The sequence below is a fragment of the Camelina sativa genome, chromosome 10 (assembly GCF_030686135.1).
Source record: "Camelina sativa cultivar CO46 ecotype springtype chromosome 10, ASM3068613v1".
Classification (NCBI taxonomy): domain Eukaryota; kingdom Viridiplantae; phylum Streptophyta; class Magnoliopsida; order Brassicales; family Brassicaceae; genus Camelina; species Camelina sativa.
The window spans coordinates 10,532,657-10,556,706 of NC_141889.1; the positions used below are offsets into that span (position 1 = coordinate 10,532,657).

Sequence of the window (24,050 nt, forward strand, 5' to 3'; positions counted from 1 at the left end):
GATATTAACATTCTTCGCGAAAAAAACGAACCAAATTAAACCCGGAGTTAAACTCGATCGTAACACCTATAACCGAATTAATCAAATGCTTCTACAAGGAACCAAATTAAACCGGGAGTTAATTAAGTTATAGTGTTGAAAACTAATTTAAGTACTAAGCAGAGAGAGATAAGGTCACCAATACGGGCCCACCAAAGTGGTAATAACTTAGTTTGAAGAGTTAATCCCACCAGGGTTCGACAACTATATTGGTATACCGGTTGAGAGGCAATTCTCACCGTATGGATGACGAGTTCTCCTATGCTTCCGCAATGAGGCTCTCCTGACCCCCTTTGGTCTAAATGTAACCTAGGGGGAGAGACTTGCCTATCTATCTCTCTGGTTGGTGATTTGAGGTAATCTAAATTACCTCTTTTTTATCAAACAAAAAAATATATTTGATTCTCATTTTTATTTCTATGTTTTCATAAAATCTTTCCTTTAGCCATGAGATTTCGTCGTTAATCATGGTCTGGTTGTGACTGTAATTAATTGCTGTTTTGAATCTAATACAAAGACTATTATATTTTTTTATCTTCGTCTTCACTAAACTGTAATAATGCTAGTTTGAATAATAATAAAAAATTAGAAGGACGAAGATGACATTGTTGTGAATGTGACATATCTCAATAGCTCGTTTCTTTGTCTGAAGTGATTATGTGATTTGTGAATCGTTTCTTTTACCATCTATAATTGGTAGGATATGGTTTATCATGTGATGGACACATCTCGTCACTTTCGTTTTAAGTGGTTTTATGAAATTGTGAACAAATTATCATTTTTCTCCAATGACCTTATTTTATCATCTGTCGGCTTGATATATTGATGAAGCGTTGATTCAGAAGTTGTTGCAAATTTGAGAAGAAACACAGAAGAAGAAGAGAAAAACAAAAAATCACTGCTGCGAAGTACAATAAAAATTAAATTTTGATGGACTCAGTATATTGGGTTCATAGACTCATAGTGGGATTTGTTTGCCAATTTTAACACCGATGAATGATGTTAACTACCAATAAAATAGACTGTAAGGCGTGGACTTTCGTTCCCAGTCGGAAGGTTTCTCATTTTTTTATTTTTTTGAAAGAATGTAAAATTTACTCCACCAAAAAAAAGTTTTACATAATATGCATCATATTTTAAAGGAAATTCAATAGAGAGAAGTGTTATGAAACAATTACTAGCCAAGACCTTTCAATCTTCTATCTTCTTATCCCAAACCAATTATACGTAAATTTTTCTTTGTTTGAACCCGGGATTTCAAGTGAAGAGAGTCGATTTCGAATTGTACGAATCAATGCTTTTGGTAAGAAAATCTGGAATGTTTAGGCCTAGCTGGATATGTTTAGTGATATCTTTACCAAAGAGAACAAATGCGACCACGCAGTGTGGACAATTTGGAAATTCATATTTCATTTTTTATTCAAATTAAAGTAAGTAGTTGTTAACTCTTTTCAATTTTTTCTACCAAAATAAGAAAAAAAAAAACTCTTTTCAATTTGTATTCCTACTTGCTGATTAATTTCTTGCTACTTGTGAACTTTTTATAACTAAGACACCAATTAACTCCACTAACCCAAAAACAACATCAGCAAGAGAATTGGAACGTTTTCTATTTTTCTTTAAGGCCAATGACGGAGAGGTTGCCATTGATTCTCCTCCTTGCTCTACACTTGTTCGTGTCTGGTACGACTTTTTTACGATGATTATTCGATTTGTTGTTTTTTTTTTTTTAAAAAAAAGTTCTAATCTCTTAAGTTCGTTCGCAGGAGTGTTTTCCACTAGTATCCTTACCATAGAGAACAAATGCAATAAAACAATTTGGCCAGTCGTCTTTTCATGGCGGTCAAAAGTCTCCACCTCCGGCTTCACTCTCAAGAGCGGAGAGGCGCGTGCCATACAAGCGCCGTCTTCATGGTACGGTCTTATCTCGGCTAGGACGCTCTGCTCCAACGACTCAACAGGAAATTTCACGTGCGCCACGGGAGATTGCGAATCCGGCGGGATCGAGTGTCCCGGCGCATACAATTGGTCTCCGGTCACTTATCTCTTATTTAGGATCGATGACGGCGGAATCAACAGCTATACCATCAGCGTAGAGTACGGTTACAACCTTCCACTAAAGGTTGTTCCATCAATCCCGACATGTATCAGCTCAGGTTGTATGGTTGACTTGAGCAAGACATGTCCAAATGATCTTAAGAAATTTGTCGGGCGAGATATAGTCGCATGCAATAGCGCATGCCGAGAAGACAACTCCCAGGAGAACTGTTGCACTCGTTACTTCAACTCAAAACAAACTTGCAAGCCTACACAGTACGTGGAAAACTTCGACCGCGCTTGCCCATTCGCCTATAGCTACGCCTTTAACGACAATAACAGCACCTTCACATGCACAAATTCAACTGACTACGTGATCACGTTTTGTCCCTCCTCGATTCCCGACACCACCAGGTAAATTCACATGCCCTGCTAGACTCAGATCCCTTCTAATTCTCTGTTGCTTGGTTGATTAAGTCAAACATCACACTACATATGATTACATATTATATTATGTAGATAGGGTTAGGACCGTTAGGTAGATAGTCATTTGTAGGAAAATTAAGGATGATGATATTTACGTAAATAATGTAGTCCATTTTTCTCGTTTGTTTTAAGGAAAAAACCATTATATTATGAAACTGACGTGTTACTGTACAAATCAACCAGTATATATGTTTAAGATTTGCGTGGCAACCCTACCCACTTGAGATTACTTTACAGATGAAAGCAATATATAGATATATTTTCGCAAATAAACTATTTCAATTTCAATTTGTCTATTTTACTATATATGATTATTCTTTTTTTTTCTTTTTTTTTTCTATCGGTTATAAAATATATATAGTCAACTAGGACTAGCTAGTGATAATATATCTTATCGAAACGCTGGTGTGATAAAATATTTTATCGAAACGCCCCCACATATGGCAATTAGTGCGTTAGTTGGTGGAAGACCAAACAAATCAAAAAAAAAAGTTTTTTTTACGATAAAGATTTTGGCGTTGAGATAAAGATTTTTTAACATATAAATTAAAGCTTGTAACTCAAAATTACAAAGCAAATACAACACCACTAGGCTCAAATTCTTTATTCTTAGAAAATAAATATTGATTACTAGCTTCACATACCTTTAACTACTGAGTTATAAAAAAACTTAAACTCAAAAACTCATGTTTTGGCCTGTAGTTTTGATTATGCAATTTTAACGCCAAAATTCAATTATATAACTCTCTGAAATTCCCCTGTTTCGATATCAAATGGTATCTGGTGGTTTGATGCGAACAAGATTATGCAGTTTTGGAACCAAGGTGGGATTTCACGGTTTTGCAAATTGGATCCCTCGGTTTTGGCATTGAAACATGATATTGTGATTTTGACACCAGTATAGAATTATGCGGTTTTGGTGTCTAAACTCTAAATAAGACTATGTGATTGCCGCCCCAAACCACGAACTATTGTTTTGGAGCCAAAACAAAATTATAGTATGTTTTTTTGAGGCAAAAAAAATTCTAGGATATTGGTTCCAAAACAAGATTCCAGGATTTAATAGAATGATAAATCTAAATTTTATGATCTACATTTATAAAATAGTACTTTATATTTTTGGTTGTTTTGGATGCAATTTAGTAAGCTAATACATGTAATTATGTTACCAGAAGCTCGATGGCTCCATTACCAGCGGAACCAAAACGTAAGTTTATTTTTATTTTTTATTCCTCCTATAATAATGTATGAGATGTTTATTTTGGTTTTGTTTAATTAATGCTAATCATAATTTTTTTTTTGATACATTGGCAGATAATTCTCAAGGGATGTTAAATACCATACTTGGTACCACCTAATTCGATGCAATCATATCTCTGTTGCCCTATCATGTACATATAACACCTAAGTTTTGCTTGTTTTATCTTCCAGGAGTCGCAGCAGCTTTAGCTGTGCTGATCATTATTGTTGTGATTGTGGTAGTTGTGAGAGCAAGGAATGCGAAAAGAAAGAATGAACTAAGTGACGAGAACATCGACGCGGTTGTGATGTTGAAGAGATATAGTTTTGAGCAAGTCAAGAAGATGACAAACTCGTTTGCTCATGTTCTAGGGAAAGGAGGATTTGGAATTGTCTATAAAGGAAAATTACCCGATAAGAGCGGCAGAGATATTGCATTGAAGATCTTGAAAGAGTCGTCACAGGGTAATGCAGAAGAGTTCATCAATGAACTAGTTAGCATGAGTAGAGCATCTCATGTTAATATCGTTTCTCTCTTTGGATTTTGTTATGAAGGGAACAACAGAGCTATAATTTATGAGTTCATGCCGAATGGATCGCTTGACAAGTTTATTTCCGAGAATATGTCAACGAAGAAAGACTGGAAAGCTTTGTACAACATTGCGGTAGGTGTTGCTCGCGGGTTAGAGTACTTGCACAATAGTTGTGTATCCAAGATTGTGCATTTTGATATAAAGCCTCAAAATATACTCATAGACGAAGAATTTTGTCCAAAGATTTCGGATTTCGGACTTGCGAAGCTCGGCAAACGGAAAGAGAGTATCATATCCATGTTAGACGCAAGAGGGACCGTAGGGTATATTGCTCCTGAAATGTTTTCCAAAAACTATGGAGGAGTTTCACATAAGTCGGATGTGTATAGTTATGGAATGGTGGTTCTTGAGATGATCGGGGAAACAAAAAGAGAAGGAGTTGAAACTTCTACGTCCAATAAAAGTTCAGTGTACTTTCCAGATTGGGTCTATGACGATCTTGAGAGGAAAGAAACCATGAGACTTTTAGAAGATCATATAATCGAAGAAGAAGATGAGAAGATAGTTAAGAAAATGACATTAGTGGGTTTGTGGTGTATACAGAATACTCCATCTGATCGTCCACCAATGAGAAAAGTTGTTCAAATGTTAGAGGGAAGTCTAGATGCTCTACAGGTTCCACCTAAGGCTCCGTTGAGTTTACAAGTTGTAACGGATTGGGAAAATGCTGAAGATAGTCAGCAGTCTTCGACACTAAGCTTGTTAGAGAGGAAACCTTCGTCGACTGGCCAATATACTCCAGGAGTTTCCAAAGAAGCTGTTTAAGATTTTGTGAAAGAGAAACAAAGTATTTCATTATCCTCGTACACCAAAGGCAACAAGAATGTTGTAAAAATGTTGGGATCTTCTTGTTGGATTCTTGATGAACTCTTTTTTTTTTTTTTAATATTTACTATTGCTTCATCATTCGTTCGTGCGTAAGTATTACTTCAAGCAATCGAGCCGGCGCTTGTAGTTCAATATAGATGATGTTTTTCAAATATATCTATTCCAAGAAAACATCTAGAGAATGATTGCTAGTTTAGTAGATTAACCAAATAGTTTGCATGTCCTAGAATGTATTTAGATAGGAAAAATGTACAGTAGTAAGATATTAAAATTGCAGTGTAAGTTGCTAACCGTCACAACAATCATAATTTTGAATATGAAACCATCCTATCATATTAGGTTAATCAATAAAGACCTTAGTTAACCTACTGTACTTCTTTACGGCTAATTTGTATACTAATTTTATATAATGATTCTCAAATTCATATCCTCGTTTTTAAATACACCCAGCCACTTCAGCTGATTCGTTTTTAGTTAAATTAAGAAAATATCCAAACCTTCAATACTCAAAATTAGAAAAGTTTGTTACATTTTTATCTAGTCTTCATATTAATAAAATGTAGCAGACAAAGCTTTTAGTTAGGTGGTTAAATATCATCATCAAACTGGATTGCATCATCTTTTAGGCCCTACTCTACAATTAATATAAAGACGATCTTATCAGATATACTAAAAAACTACATAGTTAACTAATTTAAACCATGGTTAAATACAAAGAAAAAGAAAATAGAAGAGACATGATTCGTGAAAGCAACATCATTTAATATCTACACTACAAAATGGACCGAGTCTACCATTTAATATTACGATAAGTTGATTGAATATAACTGAAGGTAGTGATTAGTGAAGGAAGAAAGAAAAAAAATAGAGTCAACCCGACAACAACAGCTACAAAAACCAAACTGTTAACGTTTGAAATCGTCAACCTTTAACTATTATTATAAATCTCCCGAACCGACAAACACAACGCAGAATTATATAATTAACACTAACGAACGTAGTTTAGGTTCTAGTAACCCTAAACTCTCTACAAATCAAGGAAAAAGTAAGAGAAAAAACATAAACACAATATAGGTCATTAGAGTGTGTTTGGTCAGATGGGGGAGAGGAATCCATTTATTTTCTTCCTTGCTTCACATTTGTTCATCTCCCGTATGACTTCTTTTTCTAATTGGTGGTTCATCATTTTTATTATTGATTTGTTAAGTCTTCTTTAATTTGATACATATTTCGTAGGAGTGTTGTCAAGGACTATCATAACCATAGAGAACAAATGTGATCAGACTGTGTGGCCAGTAATCTACTCATGGAACTCGCAAATCACCACCACCGGCTTCACCCTCAAAACAGGGGAGGCCCGTGACATCAACGCGCCTTCGTCGTGGTACGGTATTATTTCCGGTAGGACGCTTTGCTCCACCGCCGCAGGAAATTTCTCTTGCGTCACTGGAGACTGCGACTCAGGAAAAATCGAATGTTCTCTTGATGATTACGGTTGGTCTCCGGTGACTTACGCCTACTTCAGATTCGATAACAAAGGCGGTTCCGACAGCTACACCATAAGTGTCGAATACGGTTATAATCTTCCAATCGTGGTGGTCCCGTCGCAAAAGACTAGTACTACATGTATCCCCGCCGGTTGTGTGGTTGATGACCTGAACAAGACTTGTCCAGAGGATCTTAAGACGTTCTCGGGAGATAAGCTAGTAGCTTGTAGTAGCGCGTGTCAAGAATCCGGTGAGCCGGAGATTTGTTGCACCAATGATTATAAGTCCAAAGAAAATTGCAAACCGACGACGTACACGAACAACTTCGAGAGTGCGTGTCCACGTGCTTATGTCTATGCTTACGATGAGTATGTCAGTACTTTCACTTGTCCAAACTCAACTGATTACGTCGTTACGTTTTGCGCTTCTTCGTTGATTCTCAACAACACTACTATCAGGTGATTTCCCTCGGATACGAGTCTCAGTCCATTTTTTACTTCGCTTCTTCGTCAAAACATCATCACACGCTTCTCTAACATCCAGTTTTCGACTAACAACTTTGTTTTTCTCTTAGGTCTTTTAGTTATCAAATTACATAGTATATGGTATTGATTTTCAATATTTTCACATGTATTTATAAAATATGTTAAGTATAATACATTCTTTTTTTTTTGTAAGAAACAATTTGCATAACTCTAAACCAATGATAATTTTCAATTTTTAGTCGATATTTTTTTGAGTTTATAAAATCAATTATTAAAAATACACAAAAAGCTAAAAAAAGATTATTTATGAACGGGAAGAGTACAATGTTTTAAGGAAGTAACAAATTTTATTTCCTAAATTAAATGAGTAACAGTTTCAAAATATTTTTTAGGGTCAGTCTGTATACATATATTTAGACATACTTTTAGTGGCAAATTTGGTTGGTCCGAGGTTTCAATAGTAATCTGAATCATGTGCTAATACATCAATAAAAAAACTCTAATACATGCATTTTTTTTTTCAACAAAGAATTCAACAATAAAATCTGAGAAAATTGAATTCAAATATATAACCTATCAAAACGCCACCAAAAGCTTCCACGAGCTAAAAGGTGGTTGTTGTTGTTAGACGAAAATCAAAACATGTTTAACTTTAATTAGTGTGTAAGCACTGACGGTGTTTTATTATATGACACGTTTAACAAAAGATATCTAGAAAGTAGAAACCCACCAAAACCAAAAGTCTTCAACTCAGAAGTAAAGAAAAAAATGTTACATATCCAGTGAGGAAGAAGACTAATTGAGACCAATGTCCAAAGATTTGCTAGGCTTTAATTGGTGGTGTTAAAGCTAGCATAACCAATTATATAAGTTAATCTGGTATTAGTCAGTGATTTAAAAAAAAATATAATGTTAAATATACATCAATTAATAATGTATTTTCTTACTAGTAAATACCAGTTTCAAATCTGCTATGTGAATTTTACTGTCGATAGTAATCGGTAACTAGCCTAACCAACATTTTGGAAACTATGGGTTTAATATATTCATTTTCAGACACACAAAACCCAAATGAATATGAGTGTGACATATACTAATAAGCTGTAATTATGTTATTTGCTTGAAGAAGGAACAGCAGCAGCTCGATGGCTCCTCCATTAGCTGGGGCAAAACGTAAGTTTTCTTTCGTTTTCTTCATCCTACAGAAATGTGTATGCGTGTGCGTTTTAGGATTTGTTGATCAAAATTTGTTTTTATACATTTGTAGATAATTCTCATCAACGGAAGTTAAAACCCATACTCGGTACCCTTCATTGCAACTATAGCTCTCTTGCTCATTGGTATAGATAATAATATACCTAAGTAAGTTTCTAAGGTATATTTTTCTTTCAGGAGTCTCAACAGCTTTAGTTGTAGTGATCATTATTGTTGTGACTGCGGTAATAATGAGAGCAAAAAGCACGAGAAGAAAGAGTCACTGGAATGACAACAACATTGAAGCGGCTGTGATGTTGAAACGATATAGTTATGAAAACGTCAAGAAGATGACTAAATCATTTGCTCATGTTATAGGGGAAGGAGGTTTTGGAACTGTCTATAAAGGAAAATTACCCGACGCTAGTGGCCGAGATATTGCGTTGAAGATCTTGAAAGAGTCAAAGGGGAATGGAGAAGAGTTCATCAATGAATTAGCTAGCATGAGTAGAGCATCTCATGTTAATATTGTTTCTCTGTTTGGGTTTTGCTATGAAGGGAACAACAGAGCTATAATCTATGAGTTCATGCCGAATGGATCGCTTGACAAGTTTATATCCGAGAAAATGTCAACGAAGATGGACTGGAAAATTTTATACAACATTGCCGTAGGTGTAGCTCGTGGGTTAGAGTACTTGCATAATAGTTGTGTATCGAAGATTGTGCATTTCGATATAAAGCCACAAAATATACTCATGGACGAAGACTTTTGCCCCAAGATTTCGGATTTTGGTCTTGCCAAACTGTGCAAAAAGAAAGACAGTGTCATATCGTTGCTAGACGCGAGAGGGACCATTGGGTACATTGCTCCTGAAGTGTTCTCCAAAAACTTTGGAGGAGTTTCGCATAAGTCGGATGTGTATAGTTATGGAATGGTGCTTCTTGAGATGATCGGGGCAAAGAACATAAAAAGAGCTGAATCTACATCCAAAAACAGTTCAATGTACTTCCCAGATTGGATCTATGAAGATCTCGAGAGGAAAGAAACCATTAAATATTTCGGAGATCATATAGTTGAAGAAGAAGAGAAGATAGTGAAGAAAATGGCATTGGTGGGCTTGTGGTGTATCCAGACCAATCCATCAGATCGTCCACCAATGAGAAAAGTCGTTGAAATGTTGGAAGGAAGCCTAGAAGCTCTACAGGTTCCACCCAAGCCTCTACTGGATTTACATGTGGTAACGGCTTGGGAAAGTGTTGACGAGAGTCAAGAGACTTGTTTCTCGACACCAAACCAATTAGAGAGACCCATAACTCTTTAAGATATTCTTAAGCTTTTCTTCAAGACATATAGGCATGGTATGAACTTGTGTTAAACTTGAAACTTCAAATAGATGCTAAAATTAATCAAGAACTCACGTATTGATAAAATATGAAACAAACGTGGTCTTCTACTAAGATTGATTTTGCTAGTTTTCCCTTGTACTATACATTAGTTCAAATCAACAAAGTATATAACTCGACATAATTGTATAAAGTTAATAATATTAGTATTAGTCATAACTATCCTGAGAAGTTTTTAGCGTGAGAAACTGATGAACGTAGATTATCATATTGAAAGAAAGGGAGTATAAATCTTTCGAATGTGACTGTAACTCCCAAATGTTATTTCTATTATGAACAAGTAAAGATATATATAACTAAATATGAATGTGTTACTGTCACAAGAAAGAATCTCTATGAGCCAATTGAAACTCACATGCGGTTAGTAGCAGATCTTGCTCTGGCCACTGATCTCGTGTAGAGTTCTTCGTACTGTGTGGCCGATGATCCCCAACTGAAATCTATACTCATCACTTTCTCTATTAGTCTCATCCATTTATCTTCATCATTCTTGTAGTGATTGAATGCTCGCTCCAATGCATGATTGAAACTCTGTTTTAACATTTTCTTTTTCAGTACATATAAACTGCTCACCACGGTTTTCAGCTATGATGAGCAACGACTGGTGAAGATTTGAAAAGAAGAGAGAATCGTTAAATTACCTGTTCGTCAGCGGTTAGAAATGAAAATCCGTTTTGAAATTGGGCTGGTATTGTATCATCATCGATGTCAAAGACACTGCAAAAAGATTGAGAATAAAACGAAATTATCTTGAAACCAATGTCATCTGAAGGTAAGTAATGTTCCAGACCAGGTCTTAATTTTTGGTTTTACCTGTCATTTAAGCCTCCGGTTTTTCGCACAATTGGAATGGAGCCATATCTCATAGCGATCATCTGTGTAAGAGAGAAAGAATCCGACAATGAGATTAGCCGATATTTAGTCACATCAATGGTTTGGTTTCAGATCATGTTTTGTATTTGTACCTGAGTAAGTCCACAAGGCTCAAATATTGAAGGGATGATGAACATATCAGATGCTGCATAAATCGTATGAGACAGAGCTTCATCGTACTTCAGTAACAACCGGACATGATCATGGCTCTTAAACTGTTGTTCAATACCTTCAAATTCCCTCTAGAAAAAAACCAACATGCATCAAATCCCAAAATCAAGATATTTGAAATTAGATAGACGAAATGAAGAGGGAGAAGCTAGTCAGCAGCTCAAGGACCAGGTCGGTTACCTGAATATGTGGAACCGGGCTAGAACCAAGAAGTACAAACTGTCCACCTAACTCTAATGTTCTGTATATTGCATGTCTGATTAGATGAACTCCTTTCTGTGGTACTAATCTTGTTATGCAACCAACCTACAAAATAAATGTAGAATAAATTAACTGAATCTGTATGCTCAAGACTCTCTCAGCATTCGCGGAAACATAAAATTACCAGCGGCCGTCTTGACTCGGCTGAAGAAAGTCCAAGTTGCTTTCTAAGGGCGTATTTGTTTTCTTGTTTCCCTTGTAGATCTTTAACATTGAACTGGGCCTTGAGGAAAGGGTCTGTAGCAGGATTCCATGAATCTGTGTCAATGCCGTTAAGGATTCCAATGAATTTCTTGGAGTGAAGATTAAGCGTTGAATGGAGTCCTTTTCCTCCCTGTAAATACACTAAACTAATTACTCTGAAAGCTTTAGTTAAATAAAAATTGAAAAAGATAGCAAAGAAAATTCTTCTACCTCGGATGTTCGAACTTCTTGTGCATAAGTAGGGGACACGGTTGTTACAATATTTGAGAAAATTATAGCACCCTGGACCAGAAGGAGACAGAGAGATGAATAAGGCTAAAATGTTGAATATTTCTCTCGGTTTATATTGGCTTTGTAATCATTATTAACCTTCACAGGATTGACTCTATCTCCAGAGGAATGATCCTGCATTCTGTCTGGTCTATTTAACTGGTTAACATCAAGCCCACAAGATCCCAGTTCTGAAGCAGACGCCGTACCTTGATACTCAAAATTGTGGCATGTAAAGCATATTCTTGCAGAATCTAATCCCTTTGGAGCATACAGATCCCAATAAAGCGGCGCCTGTAATAAAAATAACAACGAAATAGCTTCAAACTGAATCCTAATCAAAGTCAATTATGCGACAGCTTCAAAATAAGTTCAAACCGTACAACAAAAGCTGTTTGCCAGTCATGACAATGTATGATGTCGGGCTTTTTGCCGGACTGAAGAAGCAACTCTAATGCAGCTCGGCTAAAATATGAGAAGCGTCTGAAATCATCTTGCTCTCCGTAAAACTGTCCTCTCCAGAAGAATTTGCTCGGATGTTGAGGTTCAATGAAATGTACAGGCAAACCTGTAAAACAGGAAACTTTATACCACTTTAAAAACCAAAAGACACAAACACAAGAAGAGAAAAGAAAAAAGTTACTTCACCTTCAACAGTGCCAATCCAGATTTTGTTTTTGTATAGCTTCCCATCAAAATATGACTCCACAACAGTATCCAAAGCCTGCAGTGAATAAATCAAACCATCATCAAGAACAACTAAAAAGTTAAAAGTTAAAGTCCTCTTATAATTTATTGGTTCGTCATATTGGACACCAACATTACCCTTAAGTCACGCACGCGATCATACTTCATACAGTCATATTTGGGGAGAATAATCTCCACCAGATGACCTCGTCTTTGCAATGCCTTACTAAGACCTGCCACAACATCTCCCAAGCCTCCCACCTAGAGAAATTACATAAGGAAATTACGAATGGAGATAAAGTTGAAAAATTACCATGCAATGTTTCTATTTTGTAAAATTAACATGTAAGCAAGGGATATTTTGGGGGGTTAGCTAAACACACCTTAGCTACAGGTGCCATCTCAGCTGCAATGTGAACGACATACAATCCTGAACTAGAATCAACATAAGAAGAAGAAAATAAGATATTTTTTCAAAACGCTTTGAAACCCCAGAAAAAAGCGTTTCCAAAAGATGATGATAACCTTGTTGGAGATGACACAAGCTTGAGAAATGCAGAGATGGCATCACGTTCATTCTTATCTTTGACGTCGATATAAGTATCATGAATTCTTCTATCTTTCTTCCATACCATTTCTCTTAGTGAGTCAGCATCGTTGCTTACTATTTTCTTTTCAAGCAGCCATCCATCAACAGTTAAAAGTAACCGACTCCAGTAATCCCAAGGCATATCATCAACAGGTTCATCTTTTGATTTTTTCTTGCTTTCTTCCTTCAAACTTTCAAGTGTTTCCTGGAATTCTTTTATCGATTCTTGATATAACTTAACATACGAGAATATCTCTGCATCAGACTTTTCAAGCCGCTCCTCGAGTAATGTCACCTTATGTTGCATTAGCTCATTGTATTGCTGAATTTTTTCAGAAGATTCTTTATAAACATTGGCCTCTTTAAGTGATTCCTCGATTTTATCAACCATATTTCTGAGATCTTGATTCTGCTGTAACACCATAACTGCTTGCTCTGCTTGTTTGGTAGCTCTATCTAACAACAGCTGTAGATTCTCTACCTTCGCCCATAGATCAGTGCATTCGGTTTTAAGAGTAGAAAGGTTCGAGACATCTTCCTGAGAAGCCGATAACTTAAACTCCAAATCCTTTACAGAAGATTCCAAACCTGAGCACTCCTCTTCCAACACAACCACACGTTCACCGGTATTTTTAACACTTTCAAGTTCTGACTTGAGCATTTCTATATCGTTTCTCAACGAGAGATTCTCCATCTTCAATGTTTCGAGCTCCTTGCTAAGAGCTAGAGCATAACCATCACTTTCTGGAGGGGAGATCATTTCATGACGAAGCTTCTCTAATTGTTCTTCCAGAAGCTCCACATGTACTTTCTCTTGAGCAGCAGTTTTAATCCTGTCATCAGTCTCAGCCAATTTCATTTCCAAGACATTGATTTCTCCCTGCAATGATTCCTTTTCACTTAGAATCTTGTTAAGCTCGTCAAGAGCACTGGCCCGTGCTTGATCAAGCCGAAGAATATCTGCCACAATAAGACATCAGTATTTTAGTAAAGGCTTTCACAAGATCAGGAAATACACATAACCAATCAGATTGGGAAAATTTACTTTTTTCTGCATTTCTTATCATTGTCATTAGTTCCCCAAACTGTCCATCTGAAATCTGCTCGCCTCCACTTTTGTTAATGGACTGAAAGAGATCACAAAAAATTTATCCAACGAATGCCTTTTTTTTTTCAGAAATGTAGAGTTACGATATTACCATAAACACTAAAACGAAATCCATACCAAAGCTTTTGCAACCTCAGGCACAGACAAATTGTTCAAGTTCTGCCCATCATCAGTAGTGGCGATAACATTCTCCTCCTTCTTCTTTGCAGGTCTACTTCTGCGCCGTGTTACTTCAACTATTTGTATATCATCTCTCTTTTCAGTATTCTCGTCAGCATGATTAACCTCTACGGTGCCCTTTTCTACATCTGACTCGAGGCTAGGCATGTCAGCAGAACCATTTCCAGGTTCTGATCCCTCATCGCTGTTGCCCTGAACACTTGAATTTATCGACAGGATCGGTTCAGGAGAGCCTTTCTTGATTTCTTGTCTTTTACTCGGGCTGCAAATTTTTCAATGGAAATCAGAAGAAATGGGAGAATTGAAAGGAATCAAAGAGGCTAGACTAGCTACATATCATCGATATAACAGATTAAAGACATCAAAAACCAAAATGCAACATCTTTTATCTAGTTTACATTTTTAAACCTCTCTAAACTCATAATGCCCCAAACAAATGAATCCTAAATCAAGATTATCATAACCAAATTCACACATCTATGAGACTGTGAGCATTCACCAAAACAGGCTAAGCTGAGTGTTAAAAATAATCAAAATCAAAACTTTGGAAACTAGAAAACAGAGATATAAGTTTTAGGTAAGACAACCACATCACGCCAAATACCTAAGAGCAGAGAATCGTTAAATTCCGAAAATGCCAAATGAAATTAATTACATAAAAGCAATCAAATTCATAAATAATTCTCAAAACCCCAACACAGAAATCGAAAGAAAGAAAGAAGACAACACTCACTCGAAACCACGTTGTTGACGCATCTTACAAGAAGTAGAAACCAATCGACGAGACGAAGGAAGATAGAAAAATCTACGAGAAGCTCCATGTTCTCTCTCGCAGGAGATTCTTCCTGCTGCTGCTAATCCATGGGTCAAGAAACAGAAGCTCGATAGCTTCGTCGTCATCTCTAATCTAATCAGATTAAAAAAAAAAATCCAAAACTAAACGAAGAAAGATACAAAAGTTGTTGCTTCAATGGAGGTTTTGCGCAAAAATCTCATTTTTTTTTTGTTTCATTAGTACTACTCTGTGTACATTATATCTTCTTCTTCTTCTTCTTCTTCATGAGTTCTTCTAAAGTATCTTTTTTCAAGAAATTAGAAAAAATTGGGAAATAATCATATGTTCGCAGGTCCACCACAAGATTAAGAGTCACGTGTTTACGCCACGTGTATTCTAAGCAATATCCAAATCGAACGGTGGTAAAAGTAAGAGACACGTTAACCAATCTTTCTCGATCTCGCCACCGCGCCGTGGTTCTCCGTGACTCCGTCGCCGGTGAGGTTTTTTTTTGACGATTTTAACGATTATTTTTAGGGTTTGTGGTTTGAGTTTGAGTTATATCTCGATTTGACGTTTTTTTTTTTTTTAATCCAATCTAGCGCAAAGTTTTGATTTTTTTTTTTCTTTCTTTTCGATTCGCTAATGTAGTTTTGGGAAAGAGAAGAGTGTTATCAGGATCATGGAGGAAGGTTGCAACTGCTTTACCTCGAAGATGGTCTCAAATTTGAGCATTGGTTTGTTTATAGTTTTGGGGATCGTTCTTCTGATGGTTCGTGTACTGTACGTTGTATACCGTTGTGGCAAACCTTTTCCAAAAGGAGCTTCACAGTATTTTAGTACTCTTGTTGTTCTTGGTTCTGGTAAGAAGAGTTAATATATAGTGTCTTGTTTCATTGGATTCTATGTGATGTTAGGTATGATTAGCTGAAATGTTATTGTGTTATTAGGGGGGCACACTGCAGAGATGTTGAGTCTCCTCTCTGTTTTGCGTATGGATAGATTTACACCAAGGTTTTACATTGCTGCAGCTACGGATAACATGAGTCTCCAGAAAGCTCGTAGTTTTGAAGATTCTCTAGCTGTTAAGGTTTTGTTAAAGATGCCATTGGTTTCTTGCGTGGTTGATACTGCATTGATCAGTATGAAACTAAATAATTCTTCAACCCAAAGATTAATTCTGTTTTCCCTTTTTTGCTGGATTTGGCCGTGACATAGCCTGCTATTAAGGAAGCATCATCACAGTTTATGCAAATTTACCGTAGTCGTGAAGTTGGTCAGTCTTATGTGACTTCTGTTTGGACTACCATTGTTGCTATTGTCCATGCTCTGTGGCTAATGATCCGGATCAGACCACAAGTGGTATGATATTTAACTGAATGCTTTCAGACTTTCTTCTAAGGGGTTTTTATAAAAACATTTAAATCAGGTTATTAATTAGATTTGGTTGAAGTTTTTCAGATCCTGTGCAATGGTCCTGGGACCTGTATTCCTCTGTGTGTGATTGCTTTCTTATTCAAGGTATACACTCTTCAGTACTATTTTATCACGCAGTTCTTTCCTGGGACTTGTATTCCTCTGTGTGTGATTCTTAGTCATGGTTTCTCCATTACATCTAGAATTAAGTGCTTGTTTCATCTTGGGTGTTACAGGTGCTAGGAATCAGATGGTCATCAATCTTTTATGTTGAGAGTGTAGCAAGAGTTAAGAAGCTTTCATTAAGTGGATTGCTACTTTACAAATTGAGGATAGCTGATCAATTCTTTGTCCAATGGCCTCAACTGCAAAAGAAGTATCCTCGGGCTCACTATGTTGGGTGCCTGATGTAAGCTGACTGGAACCCTCCTCACACCAAAATTTATTACAGTAACTTAGAATAGCTACAAAGCCTACACCTTCTCTTTATATACAGGATTGAGTCACACTTTAGTAATATTTCATCTTTGTTGCTATGAAGTCAAGTTTTATAAACTGAAGTTCTGTAATCAGCTGTTCTGAAGTTGTTAATGCTATTTCACTGAGCGTATGATGTGATTTTGGCGAACATATTCAAAACTAAACCAGAGTCCAGAGTCGCTCACTATTTATTTACTGAAATCTACTTCCTGTTACAACGATGCAAAATGTGTCAAGCTGAGACTTCACTTCAGTTGCATCAAAAGATGTATTATTTTTAGTCTTCATTGTAACATCGTCGTCGAAATATCGTATTATTTTGATTGCCCATTTGACCCTTCTGCATCTGGTGGGTCATGGGATTCTACTGTTGAGATTCCATGACTTTTCTCCAAGTTTTTTTCATCAAGATATTGTTGGTAGACATAGGAAGCGACACCCCAAATAGCTAGGATCATAGAAATCACCTTTAACCCATTCATTTTGTCATGGAAAATGATTACAGCCAGGATAGGAACCACTGGGAGTCCCAGAGCGCTTATTGCATTTGAGAATAGAGAGGAAAGCTCGAAGATCAGTCCTGTGCCACCGATGGAGAATACCTGCCAGGTAACAGCTGTCCACACTAGGTTCATAATGTAGGATACCTTCCCAAGTTTGTAGTTTTTCATTTCATTGCTCAAAGTATTCCACTCGCCACTAGCAAAAAGCCCCACCACGCCAACACAACTGGCCACTAGACTCACGTAGATTATCATCTCCATAACTTCTGAAAAAGTTTGCTTCTTTAGAACTTTACGGAAGGCTAGCTGTTGTAGGGATAAAAGTAGACCAAACCCAGCAGATGAACAAATGGTGCATATGAAACCTCTGACATACTCTCCTTTTGTAACTTTTTTGGAATTTGATTCTTCATTATTAAATGCAAGGAGGGTAGAAGATGTAGTGAGGAGGATAAGAGAATTCAAAATGATAGGAGTAAGTTTTTGTGAGTTGAGGAAATAAGAGAAGAAAGCTGTGAAGGCTAACTGTGATGCATAGATCAGGGACAGGGTAGAAACGGGTAGGTAAAGCAGCCCGATGGAGTATAGGTAGCAAGCTGCTCCTACAAGAAGTCCAAGCACTATGTAAACCATTGCACGGTTCCTAAGTGAGGTTATTTTGTCGTCTCTTTGAGTTGTTGTATGTGTTTTGACTGACAAGAGATGAAATGGAAGTAGAATAGGAAAGCCTACAGGCTGAACTACTGTTGCTAGCCATTTGCTGTTTCCTCCATTGTCATAGTATAGTCTCCCCAGAATTGTAGCAACTGATTGGCCTGAAATGGCAAAGAATGTATAGACGGCTATCCGGAGCCACCGATTGTATGTATTAGAGTTTGTTTGGCTGCCACTGACCGAATTTTTTTCATCCTTATCTGTTGGATTTGGCTCTTTCTCCTGCTGAACTGGTAAGTGATAATAACACAAGAAATTAGTTTACGATTTATTTGTTGTCACACAAAATGAATTTTGATATATTATTGAATTATAAGATACCATGATAATCTTTTCGGTTCTTTTTTTTCTTAAGATAAAAGACCAGTAGGTTCTTGACGAACTGGTTTATGCTTACTCACCAATGACTTGTAGTTCTTGATCCCCCTTCATAGTGGATATGGAATCCCCTCCTTGGAGATGGACAAGGAGGAACTAACAATGTTCTGAACAGATTTGAAGTATTAGGTATCTTATTATCAATTTTCTTGGTTACCAATGCTACCAAGTGATTGCTTCTTTGATATGGGTAGACATGCTGTAGCTATATATTAAGGGAATAGGAATCGGTCACCGTCTAAGTTTTCATTGTATGTGTCCCCACATTCAGTAAATGCCAAATTGTAGATATCTTTCTCTTGCCATGAATTTAATATCTTTTGTTATCTACAACCAGAGATGTCACTATTGTTGATCTACAGATGGGTCGGGTCAAGTCAAGAAGGAAAATGATGTGTCGCCATTATTCACTCAGTATCTTAAAGCTGTATGGAGACACATCAACCATACGCATAGATAGAAACTTAACACGCATGAACACAATTTGTATGATTGTGTGACCTGTCAGGATGACTATTTTGAAAGTTCTTCGCCTTCTTTAATTTCTTTGGGTTGTTCCGTCTGATTATCTTTCTCTTATGATCAGGCATATGGATTAGGAACACATTTATGGACTTTATGTCATAAATGTCTTATCTTTTCAAAAGAATATTGGGTGGCAGAGGAAGTCACTTTATTAACTGCTATGAATGAGACTTCCAAATGGTACTATTTCTGGTCATTTACCTGTCTTGTTAAGATTTCTTCTTTTTTTAGTTAGACATGATTTTATGTTTGTCGTTGTTTCAGGTAAAACTAGAAAGCGCAGTAGTGCATTAATATCTTCGTAAGTCATGTCTAACTGGTCAATTTTTACCGGGTGACAAACTCACAAATTGAAAATATCACAAAATTGACATGGTTTTTGGTTAAATAAAAGTCTGCTATTATCATTCTGCTTACACATTTTCGTAGTACTCATCTTTAGTTGTTATGATTCCAAGTTTTAAACGATGAACTTTTGTAATCAGCTGTTTTGAGCTTGGTAATGCCGTTTCACTGAGCTTACGATGTACTTTGGGTAGTCATAATCAAAACTAAACCAGAGTCATTCACTATTTATTGAAATGAAATCTATCTCCTGTTACAATGATGCAAAAAACAAAAATTCAGCGGAGACTTCATTTGAGTTGCATCAAAATTATTGTATGTTTATTCTTCATTGTAGGCTGCCTCCAGGCCGATATCAGCTCGATGAAGTCTGTAAACTGTGGAACACCATCTTTCAAGATTTCAGCTTATTTTGATTGCCAAATGACTCTTCTGCTTCTGATGGGTCAGGGGATTCTGTTGTTGTGATTCCTTGACTTTTCTTCAAGTTTTTTTCATCAAGATATTGTTGGTAGACATAGGAAGCAAAACCCCAAATAGCTAGGATCATAGAAATCACCTTTAACCCATTCATTGTGTCATGGAAAATGATGACAGCCAGGATAGGAACCACTGGGAGTCCCAGAACGCTTATTGCATTTGAGAATAGAGAGGAAAGCTCGAAGATTAGTCCTGTGCCACCGATGGAGAATACCTGCCAGGTAATAGCTGTCCACACTAGGTTCATAATGTAGGATACCTTCCCAAGTTTGTAGTTTTCCATTTCTTTGCTCAAAGTTTTCCACTCGCTGCTAGCAAAAAGCCCCACCATGCTAACACAGCTGGCCACTAGACTCACGTAAATTATAACATCCATAACTTCTGAGAAAGTTTGCCTCTTTAGGACTTTAAGGAAGGCTAGCTGTTGTAGGGATAAGACTAGACCATACCCAGCAGACGCTCCAACAGTGCATATGAAACCTTTGACATACTCTCCTTTTGTAACTTTTGTGGCAGTTGACTCCTCATTATTGAACGCAAGGAGGACGGAAGATATAGTAAGTAGGAAAAGAGAATTCAAAATGATAGGAGTAAGTTTTTGTGAGTTGAGGAAATAAGAGAAGAAAGCGTTGAAGGCTAACTGAGATGCACAGATCAGGGAATAGGTAGAAACGGGCAAGTAAAGCAGTCCGATGGAGTAGAGATAGCAATCTGCTCCTACGAGAAGTCCAAGCACTACGTAAACCAATACACGGTTCCTCGGTGAGGTTCTTTTCCCATCTCTAGGAGTTGTTTCATGTGTTTTGAGTGAGAAGAGATAATATGGAAATAGGACAGGAAAGCCAACAAGTTGAACGACCGTTGCTAGCCATTTACTGTTTCCTCCGTTGTCATAGTATAATCTCCCCAGAATTGTAGCAACTGTTTGGCCTGAAATGACAAGGAATGTATAGATAGTCACCCGGAGCCACCGTTTGTATTTGTCTGAGTGAGATACTTCTGTTTGGCTGCTGCTGACCGAATCTCTTTCATCTTGAACTGTCAGATTTGGTTCTTTCCCCTGCTGAACTGGTGAGGGAAGATAACGCAAATTAGTATATACTTTATTTTGTTGTTAACTGTTTCATATATTGAATAATAAAATATCATAACCGTATTAATCTTTCTTTTTTTTTGAAGATGAAAGACTAGTACGTTCACTACGAACTGGTTTATGCTTACTCACCGATGACTTGTAGCTCTTGATCCCCTGTCATGTTGGATTTGGAATGACCTCCTTGGAGATGGACAAGGAGGAACAGACGATATTCTGAACAAATTTTAAGTATTAGGTATCTTGTTATTAATTTTCTTGGTATATAAATGCTACCAAATGATTGCTCCTTTGATATGGGTAAGGTATGCTATAGCTATATTTTCAGAGATTAGGAATCGGTCACCGTCTAAGTTTTCATTGCTCTTGGTCCCACATTCAGTAAATGCCAACCATATATATCTCTTCTCTTTCCAGGATTTTAGTTCCTGTAGTCTTTCTGCATGCAAAGATGCCACTATTGTTGACCAAGAGATGAGTTAAGTCAAGGAACAATAATCATTCAGGATTTTTTTCTGCAACTTGAAGAAACATGAACCACATACTTATATAGACAAACATAAACTCCACGCATACACATATATGAACATGTGCACAATTTCTATGATTGTGTGATCTTGAGGACGACAATTTTGAAGGTTTGTCATCTTTATAAATTTCTTTGGCTTGCTCTGTCCGACTGTTTTTATATGGTGCTGGTGGCATGTGGATTAGGAACACGTTTGGGGTTTCCCTGGCTAGTCTTGAAGTTTTTCAAGAGAAGACATTTGTAACAATAATATCTTGGACGGCAGAGAAGTCGCTTTACAATCTATTTAGTCATAGACTTCTAAATGGTATTATTTCTGGTCATTTAGTTTTTGTTCAAAGGTTTGTTTCCCCAAGGATGTCGGGACCTGTTTGTCTAAGATATATTCTTTTTTCATTATATTATACAGTACATGATTTGTTGTTTGCTCTTGTTTCTGTCAGGTGCATTTCAAAAACTAGAAAGAGTATAGTGCATTAATATCTTTGTAAGTTATAGTTAACTGTTCAATTTTTATCGTGTGTCACTCTCACGTGATGAAAATATCACAAAATAGACATGGTTTTATGTTAGAGAAATGTCTGCTTTATCACCCTGCTTGTAATGTACAATTTTATAAAAAGAAAAAAAGTTCTACATACCTGAGATGTGGGTACCTTATGTATAAAATTACAGTTGTACTCAATACTGGAAATTTGGCCAAAGAGACTTGCACATTTCTGATATATATGCTCAAGAGACATGCGTCCCATTTGCATTGACAATTACAGAAATTACACGGACAAGCTTTATGTATGTAATATGCATGATTGTCATGCACAAAAAAAATTTGTTTGATTGTGTGACATGTTTGCGTATTTTGCTCGACAGGGTTTGTGTGGGCAAGTCTTCAACTTCTTTTCGTCGAGGTAGTGCTGATAGACAAATGAAAGGAAGCCCCAAATAGCTAAAACTATGGAGAAGATCTTTGATGCGTCCATCTTATCATGGAAAACGATCACTGCTACAACTGGAACGATAGGCAACCCGACAGCAGTTATGGAATTGGAGAACACAGAAGATGACTCGAAGATTAATCCCACAAAACCAACAGTGTATACTTGCCATGAAATAGCTGCTGAGGCCAAAGTCAAGATATATGACATTTTCCCCAGTTTGTAGTTTCGTATCTCACTTGGCAGAGTTTTCCACTCTCCACTTGCAAACAGTCCTATGAGTATCACACAAATTGCAATAAGAGATTGGTAATTGGCCAATTCCAGGACTGCTGAGGATGTATGCTTTGTGAAAACTTTCCTGAAGAGCAGTTGTATCAGAGATAGCACCAATCCAATCCCAGCGGAAGCACCGATGGCACATATGAACCCAATCACATACTTTTCTTTAGAAACATTTGTTGTGTTTTCCGAGACAGTGTTGACCACGAGGAGGGCAGAGGAAACCGTAAGGAGAAACAAAGAATTGACTATGAAAGGAGTGAACTTTCGCGAGTTGAGGAAATACGAGAAAAAGGCAGTGAAGGCCAACTGTGAGGCCATGATAAGGGAGAAAGTAGAGACTGGTAAGTAGAGCAACCCAACTGCTGACAAATAAGCATAAGCAGACACTAGCAGTCCAGTGCAAGGGTGCTGAAGGAAGGGGATTTACTGAAATTTGTATCTGTTGATTTGGGTTGTCTGATTCGTGAAAAGAAGCGGAAGAGAACCAGTACAGGGAAGCCAATGAGTTGAAGAAGTGTTACCACATATGTGCTTTTCCCTCCATTTTCATAGTAAAATCTACCTAGAATTGTAGCAAGTGGTTGGCAGAAGATGACAAAGATTGCGTACATGCAGACACGGAGCCACCTTTTACAGTTCTTCGTTTGAGGTACTGATAATGATTCAGTTACCTCATGATCTAGTAGGTTTGCTTCTAAGTTCTGGTCACCTGAAAATTTAACACTCATGATTATTATATTTCATGAAAAAAAAAAAAGAAACAAAGGATCTAATGTTATCAGGTGCTTTTTGCATACCATTGGCATAGTGTTCTTGAGATCTGTCCATGAGAAATGAGAAGGTGAGAAAGAAAGAATATTGTTTTTTATTGATTTCTTTCTTCTGTGATGTCTTGCAGATACGCAAGAGACCTTTCTTTATACACAAATTGATAGTTATGTTATAATAACTACAGACCCCAGATAAGTTTCACTATCAAACTTGACAGACTTTACTAGATCCATTATATAGATGGGGCAGGCGATAGATGACAGTAGTATCATAACTTAGTAGTCTCATGTTGACCATTGACTTTTCTTGTTTGGCTTACACATGACTTGGAATTCTTGTAACCTTCGAATGGCGGCTCTAAGAAAACTTTTGTTTAACCAATGCAGTATATCAGAAATTAACAGAGATACAAGAAGCCAAACTCCTGCGATGGAATAAAAGAGTTACTGTTTAAGTCACTACATTGTTTATTTGTTATGTCAGTGGCGGCGTCCAAGTGGTATTGTTTTTGTTCCCTTGTTATTCTATTCAAAGCTCTGTTTTCTCAAGGATGCATTAGCCTATCTGTCTCTCTGCTTTCGTTGTTTGCTCTTGTTTTCGGTGTTTCAGATGCACTGCAAAATGACAAAGCAGAGTATAGCATTGTATCTTTTTGTTGTGGTTATCTCTGATGTCACACTCACGAA

General features: G+C 36.9%; 6 protein-coding genes, 1 long non-coding RNA gene and 1 pseudogene across 14 annotated transcripts; 4 read left to right on the forward strand and 4 right to left on the reverse strand.

Annotated features, from left to right (window-relative positions):
- The first annotated feature begins 1,502 nt into the window (after nucleotides 1-1,502).
- LOC104720262 (PR5-like receptor kinase) lies at nucleotides 1,503-5,300 on the forward strand. Of its 2 annotated transcripts, XM_087468197.1 has the most exons (6): nucleotides 1,514-1,722; nucleotides 1,806-2,490; nucleotides 3,735-3,769; nucleotides 3,877-3,909; nucleotides 3,994-4,266; nucleotides 4,357-5,300. In XM_087468197.1, exons 1-6 carry the CDS (start codon nucleotides 1,668-1,670, stop codon nucleotides 5,157-5,159), a joined length of 1,884 nt encoding a protein of 627 aa, XP_087324323.1. In that variant the 5' UTR covers nucleotides 1,514-1,667; the 3' UTR covers nucleotides 5,160-5,300. The 2 variants fall into 2 exon arrangements, with proteins under 2 accessions (XP_087324322.1, XP_087324323.1); XM_087468196.1 differs by having other exon boundaries at nucleotides 1,503-1,722; nucleotides 3,994-5,300.
- Nucleotides 5,301-6,074: 774 nt separating this feature from the next.
- LOC104720264 (PR5-like receptor kinase) lies at nucleotides 6,075-9,799 on the forward strand. 2 transcript variants are annotated; one of them, XM_087469433.1, is made up of 5 exons: nucleotides 6,075-6,374; nucleotides 6,459-7,167; nucleotides 8,321-8,367; nucleotides 8,462-8,497; nucleotides 8,587-9,799. In XM_087469433.1, the coding sequence occupies exons 1-5, from the start codon at nucleotides 6,320-6,322 to the stop codon at nucleotides 9,708-9,710; spliced, it is 1,971 nt and encodes a 656-aa protein (XP_087325559.1). In that variant the 5' UTR covers nucleotides 6,075-6,319; the 3' UTR covers nucleotides 9,711-9,799. The 2 variants fall into 2 exon arrangements, with proteins under 2 accessions (XP_087325559.1, XP_087325560.1); XM_087469434.1 differs by having other exon boundaries at nucleotides 6,174-6,374; nucleotides 8,324-8,367.
- A 182-nt stretch (nucleotides 9,800-9,981) lies between these two features.
- LOC104718505 (putative starch synthase 4, chloroplastic/amyloplastic) lies at nucleotides 9,982-15,206 on the reverse strand. Of its 3 annotated transcripts, none has more exons than XM_010436261.3 (16): nucleotides 14,869-15,206; nucleotides 14,073-14,397; nucleotides 13,893-13,974; nucleotides 12,784-13,807; nucleotides 12,642-12,693; nucleotides 12,397-12,519; nucleotides 12,220-12,295; nucleotides 11,955-12,139; nucleotides 11,671-11,865; nucleotides 11,512-11,583; nucleotides 11,222-11,431; nucleotides 11,017-11,142; nucleotides 10,758-10,907; nucleotides 10,606-10,667; nucleotides 10,434-10,509; nucleotides 9,982-10,323 (listed from the first exon to the last, which is right to left on the reverse strand). In XM_010436261.3, exons 1-16 carry the CDS (start codon nucleotides 15,033-15,035, stop codon nucleotides 10,144-10,146), a joined length of 3,105 nt encoding a protein of 1,034 aa, XP_010434563.1. In that variant the 5' UTR covers nucleotides 15,036-15,206; the 3' UTR covers nucleotides 9,982-10,143. The 3 variants fall into 3 exon arrangements, 2 of the variants coding, with proteins under 2 accessions (XP_010434563.1, XP_087325558.1); XM_087469432.1 differs by having other exon boundaries at nucleotides 12,642-12,688; nucleotides 14,869-15,010; XR_015568649.1 differs by lacking the exons at nucleotides 9,982-10,323; nucleotides 10,434-10,509; nucleotides 10,606-10,667; ... (4 more) ...; nucleotides 11,671-11,865; nucleotides 11,955-12,139 and having other exon boundaries at nucleotides 12,241-12,295; nucleotides 12,642-12,688; nucleotides 14,869-15,035.
- A 56-nt stretch (nucleotides 15,207-15,262) lies between these two features.
- Nucleotides 15,263-17,499, forward strand: LOC104723255 (uncharacterized). 2 transcript variants are annotated; one of them, XM_087469435.1, is made up of 7 exons: nucleotides 15,270-15,408; nucleotides 15,562-15,773; nucleotides 15,861-16,000; nucleotides 16,129-16,272; nucleotides 16,372-16,431; nucleotides 16,563-16,735; nucleotides 17,312-17,499. In XM_087469435.1, exons 2-7 carry the CDS (start codon nucleotides 15,593-15,595, stop codon nucleotides 17,355-17,357), a joined length of 744 nt encoding a protein of 247 aa, XP_087325561.1. In that variant the 5' UTR covers nucleotides 15,270-15,408; nucleotides 15,562-15,592; the 3' UTR covers nucleotides 17,358-17,499. The 2 variants fall into 2 exon arrangements, with proteins under 2 accessions (XP_010434562.2, XP_087325561.1); XM_010436260.3 differs by lacking the exon at nucleotides 17,312-17,499 and having other exon boundaries at nucleotides 15,263-15,408; nucleotides 16,563-16,970.
- Nucleotides 16,959-18,566, reverse strand: LOC104718503 (purine permease 21-like). The gene is made up of 2 exons (XM_010436259.3): nucleotides 18,425-18,566; nucleotides 16,959-18,253 (listed from the first exon to the last, which is right to left on the reverse strand). Exons 1-2 carry the CDS (start codon nucleotides 18,453-18,455, stop codon nucleotides 17,121-17,123), a joined length of 1,164 nt encoding a protein of 387 aa, XP_010434561.1. The 5' UTR covers nucleotides 18,456-18,566; the 3' UTR covers nucleotides 16,959-17,120.
- On the forward strand, nucleotides 18,438-21,802 carry LOC109127014 (uncharacterized). 2 transcript variants are annotated; one of them, XR_015568650.1, is made up of 11 exons: nucleotides 18,438-18,530; nucleotides 18,764-18,887; nucleotides 18,988-19,106; nucleotides 19,191-19,227; nucleotides 19,609-19,716; nucleotides 19,869-19,972; nucleotides 20,268-20,513; nucleotides 20,797-20,822; nucleotides 20,931-21,082; nucleotides 21,262-21,482; nucleotides 21,559-21,802. It is a non-coding gene; the product is annotated as an uncharacterized LOC109127014 (long non-coding RNA). The 2 variants fall into 2 exon arrangements; XR_002033705.2 differs by lacking the exons at nucleotides 18,438-18,530; nucleotides 18,764-18,887; nucleotides 18,988-19,106; nucleotides 19,191-19,227; nucleotides 19,609-19,716 and having other exon boundaries at nucleotides 19,833-19,972.
- On the reverse strand, nucleotides 19,472-21,111 carry LOC104718501 (putative purine permease 10). The gene is made up of 2 exons (XM_010436258.3): nucleotides 20,977-21,111; nucleotides 19,472-20,819 (listed from the first exon to the last, which is right to left on the reverse strand). Exons 1-2 carry the CDS (start codon nucleotides 21,005-21,007, stop codon nucleotides 19,666-19,668), a joined length of 1,185 nt encoding a protein of 394 aa, XP_010434560.1. The 5' UTR covers nucleotides 21,008-21,111; the 3' UTR covers nucleotides 19,472-19,665.
- A 160-nt stretch (nucleotides 21,803-21,962) lies between the features above and the next one.
- Nucleotides 21,963-23,515, reverse strand: LOC109127013 (putative purine permease 22 pseudogene; annotated as a pseudogene). Its single transcript, XR_015568233.1, has 3 exons — nucleotides 23,391-23,515; nucleotides 22,220-23,302; nucleotides 21,963-21,967 (listed from the first exon to the last, which is right to left on the reverse strand). The product of XR_015568233.1 is annotated as a putative purine permease 22 pseudogene (transcript).
- Between the last annotated feature and the right edge of the window lie 535 nt (nucleotides 23,516-24,050).

What these genes read in the sequence shown, in the direction of transcription:
- LOC104720262 (XM_087468196.1), top strand. Translation starts at nt 1,668, where the DNA reads ATGACGGAGAGGTTGCCATTGATTCTCCTCCTTGCTCTACACTTGTTC. An exon ending in TCTACACTTGTTCGTGTCTG is followed by an intron (nt 1,723 to 1,805) that starts GTACGACTTTTT and finishes GTTCGTTCGCAG; the next exon opens with GAGTGTTTTCCACTAGTATC. An exon ending in GATGTTAAATACCATACTTG is followed by an intron (nt 3,910 to 3,993) that starts GTACCACCTAAT and finishes TTTATCTTCCAG; the next exon opens with GAGTCGCAGCAGCTTTAGCT.
- LOC104718505 (XM_010436261.3), bottom strand. Translation starts at nt 15,035, where the DNA reads ATGACGACGAAGCTATCGAGCTTCTGTTTCTTGACCCATGGATTAGCA. An exon ending in CCGAGTCAAGACGGCCGCTG is followed by an intron (nt 11,143 to 11,221) that starts GTAATTTTATGT and finishes TTTATTTTGTAG; the next exon opens with GTTGGTTGCATAACAAGATT. An exon ending in ACCGGAGGCTTAAATGACAG is followed by an intron (nt 10,510 to 10,605) that starts GTAAAACCAAAA and finishes ATCTTTTTGCAG; the next exon opens with TGTCTTTGACATCGATGATG.
- LOC104723255 (XM_087469435.1), top strand. Translation starts at nt 15,593, where the DNA reads ATGGAGGAAGGTTGCAACTGCTTTACCTCGAAGATGGTCTCAAATTTG. An exon ending in TGATTGCTTTCTTATTCAAG is followed by an intron (nt 16,432 to 16,562) that starts GTATACACTCTT and finishes TGGGTGTTACAG; the next exon opens with GTGCTAGGAATCAGATGGTC. An exon ending in CACTATGTTGGGTGCCTGAT is followed by an intron (nt 16,736 to 17,311) that starts GTAAGCTGACTG and finishes AAATGATTACAG; the next exon opens with CCAGGATAGGAACCACTGGG.
- LOC104718503 (XM_010436259.3), bottom strand. Translation starts at nt 18,455, where the DNA reads ATGAAGGGGGATCAAGAACTACAAGTCATTG. An exon ending in TCAAGAACTACAAGTCATTG is followed by an intron (nt 18,254 to 18,424) that starts GTGAGTAAGCAT and finishes ATCACTTACCAG; the next exon opens with TTCAGCAGGAGAAAGAGCCA.
- LOC104720264 (XM_087469433.1), top strand. Translation starts at nt 6,320, where the DNA reads ATGGGGGAGAGGAATCCATTTATTTTCTTCCTTGCTTCACATTTGTTC. An exon ending in TTCACATTTGTTCATCTCCC is followed by an intron (nt 6,375 to 6,458) that starts GTATGACTTCTT and finishes CATATTTCGTAG; the next exon opens with GAGTGTTGTCAAGGACTATC. An exon ending in TCCATTAGCTGGGGCAAAAC is followed by an intron (nt 8,368 to 8,461) that starts GTAAGTTTTCTT and finishes ATACATTTGTAG; the next exon opens with ATAATTCTCATCAACGGAAG.
- LOC104718501 (XM_010436258.3), bottom strand. Translation starts at nt 21,007, where the DNA reads ATGACAGGGGATCAAGAGCTACAAGTCATCG. An exon ending in TCAAGAGCTACAAGTCATCG is followed by an intron (nt 20,820 to 20,976) that starts GTGAGTAAGCAT and finishes TTCCCTCACCAG; the next exon opens with TTCAGCAGGGGAAAGAACCA.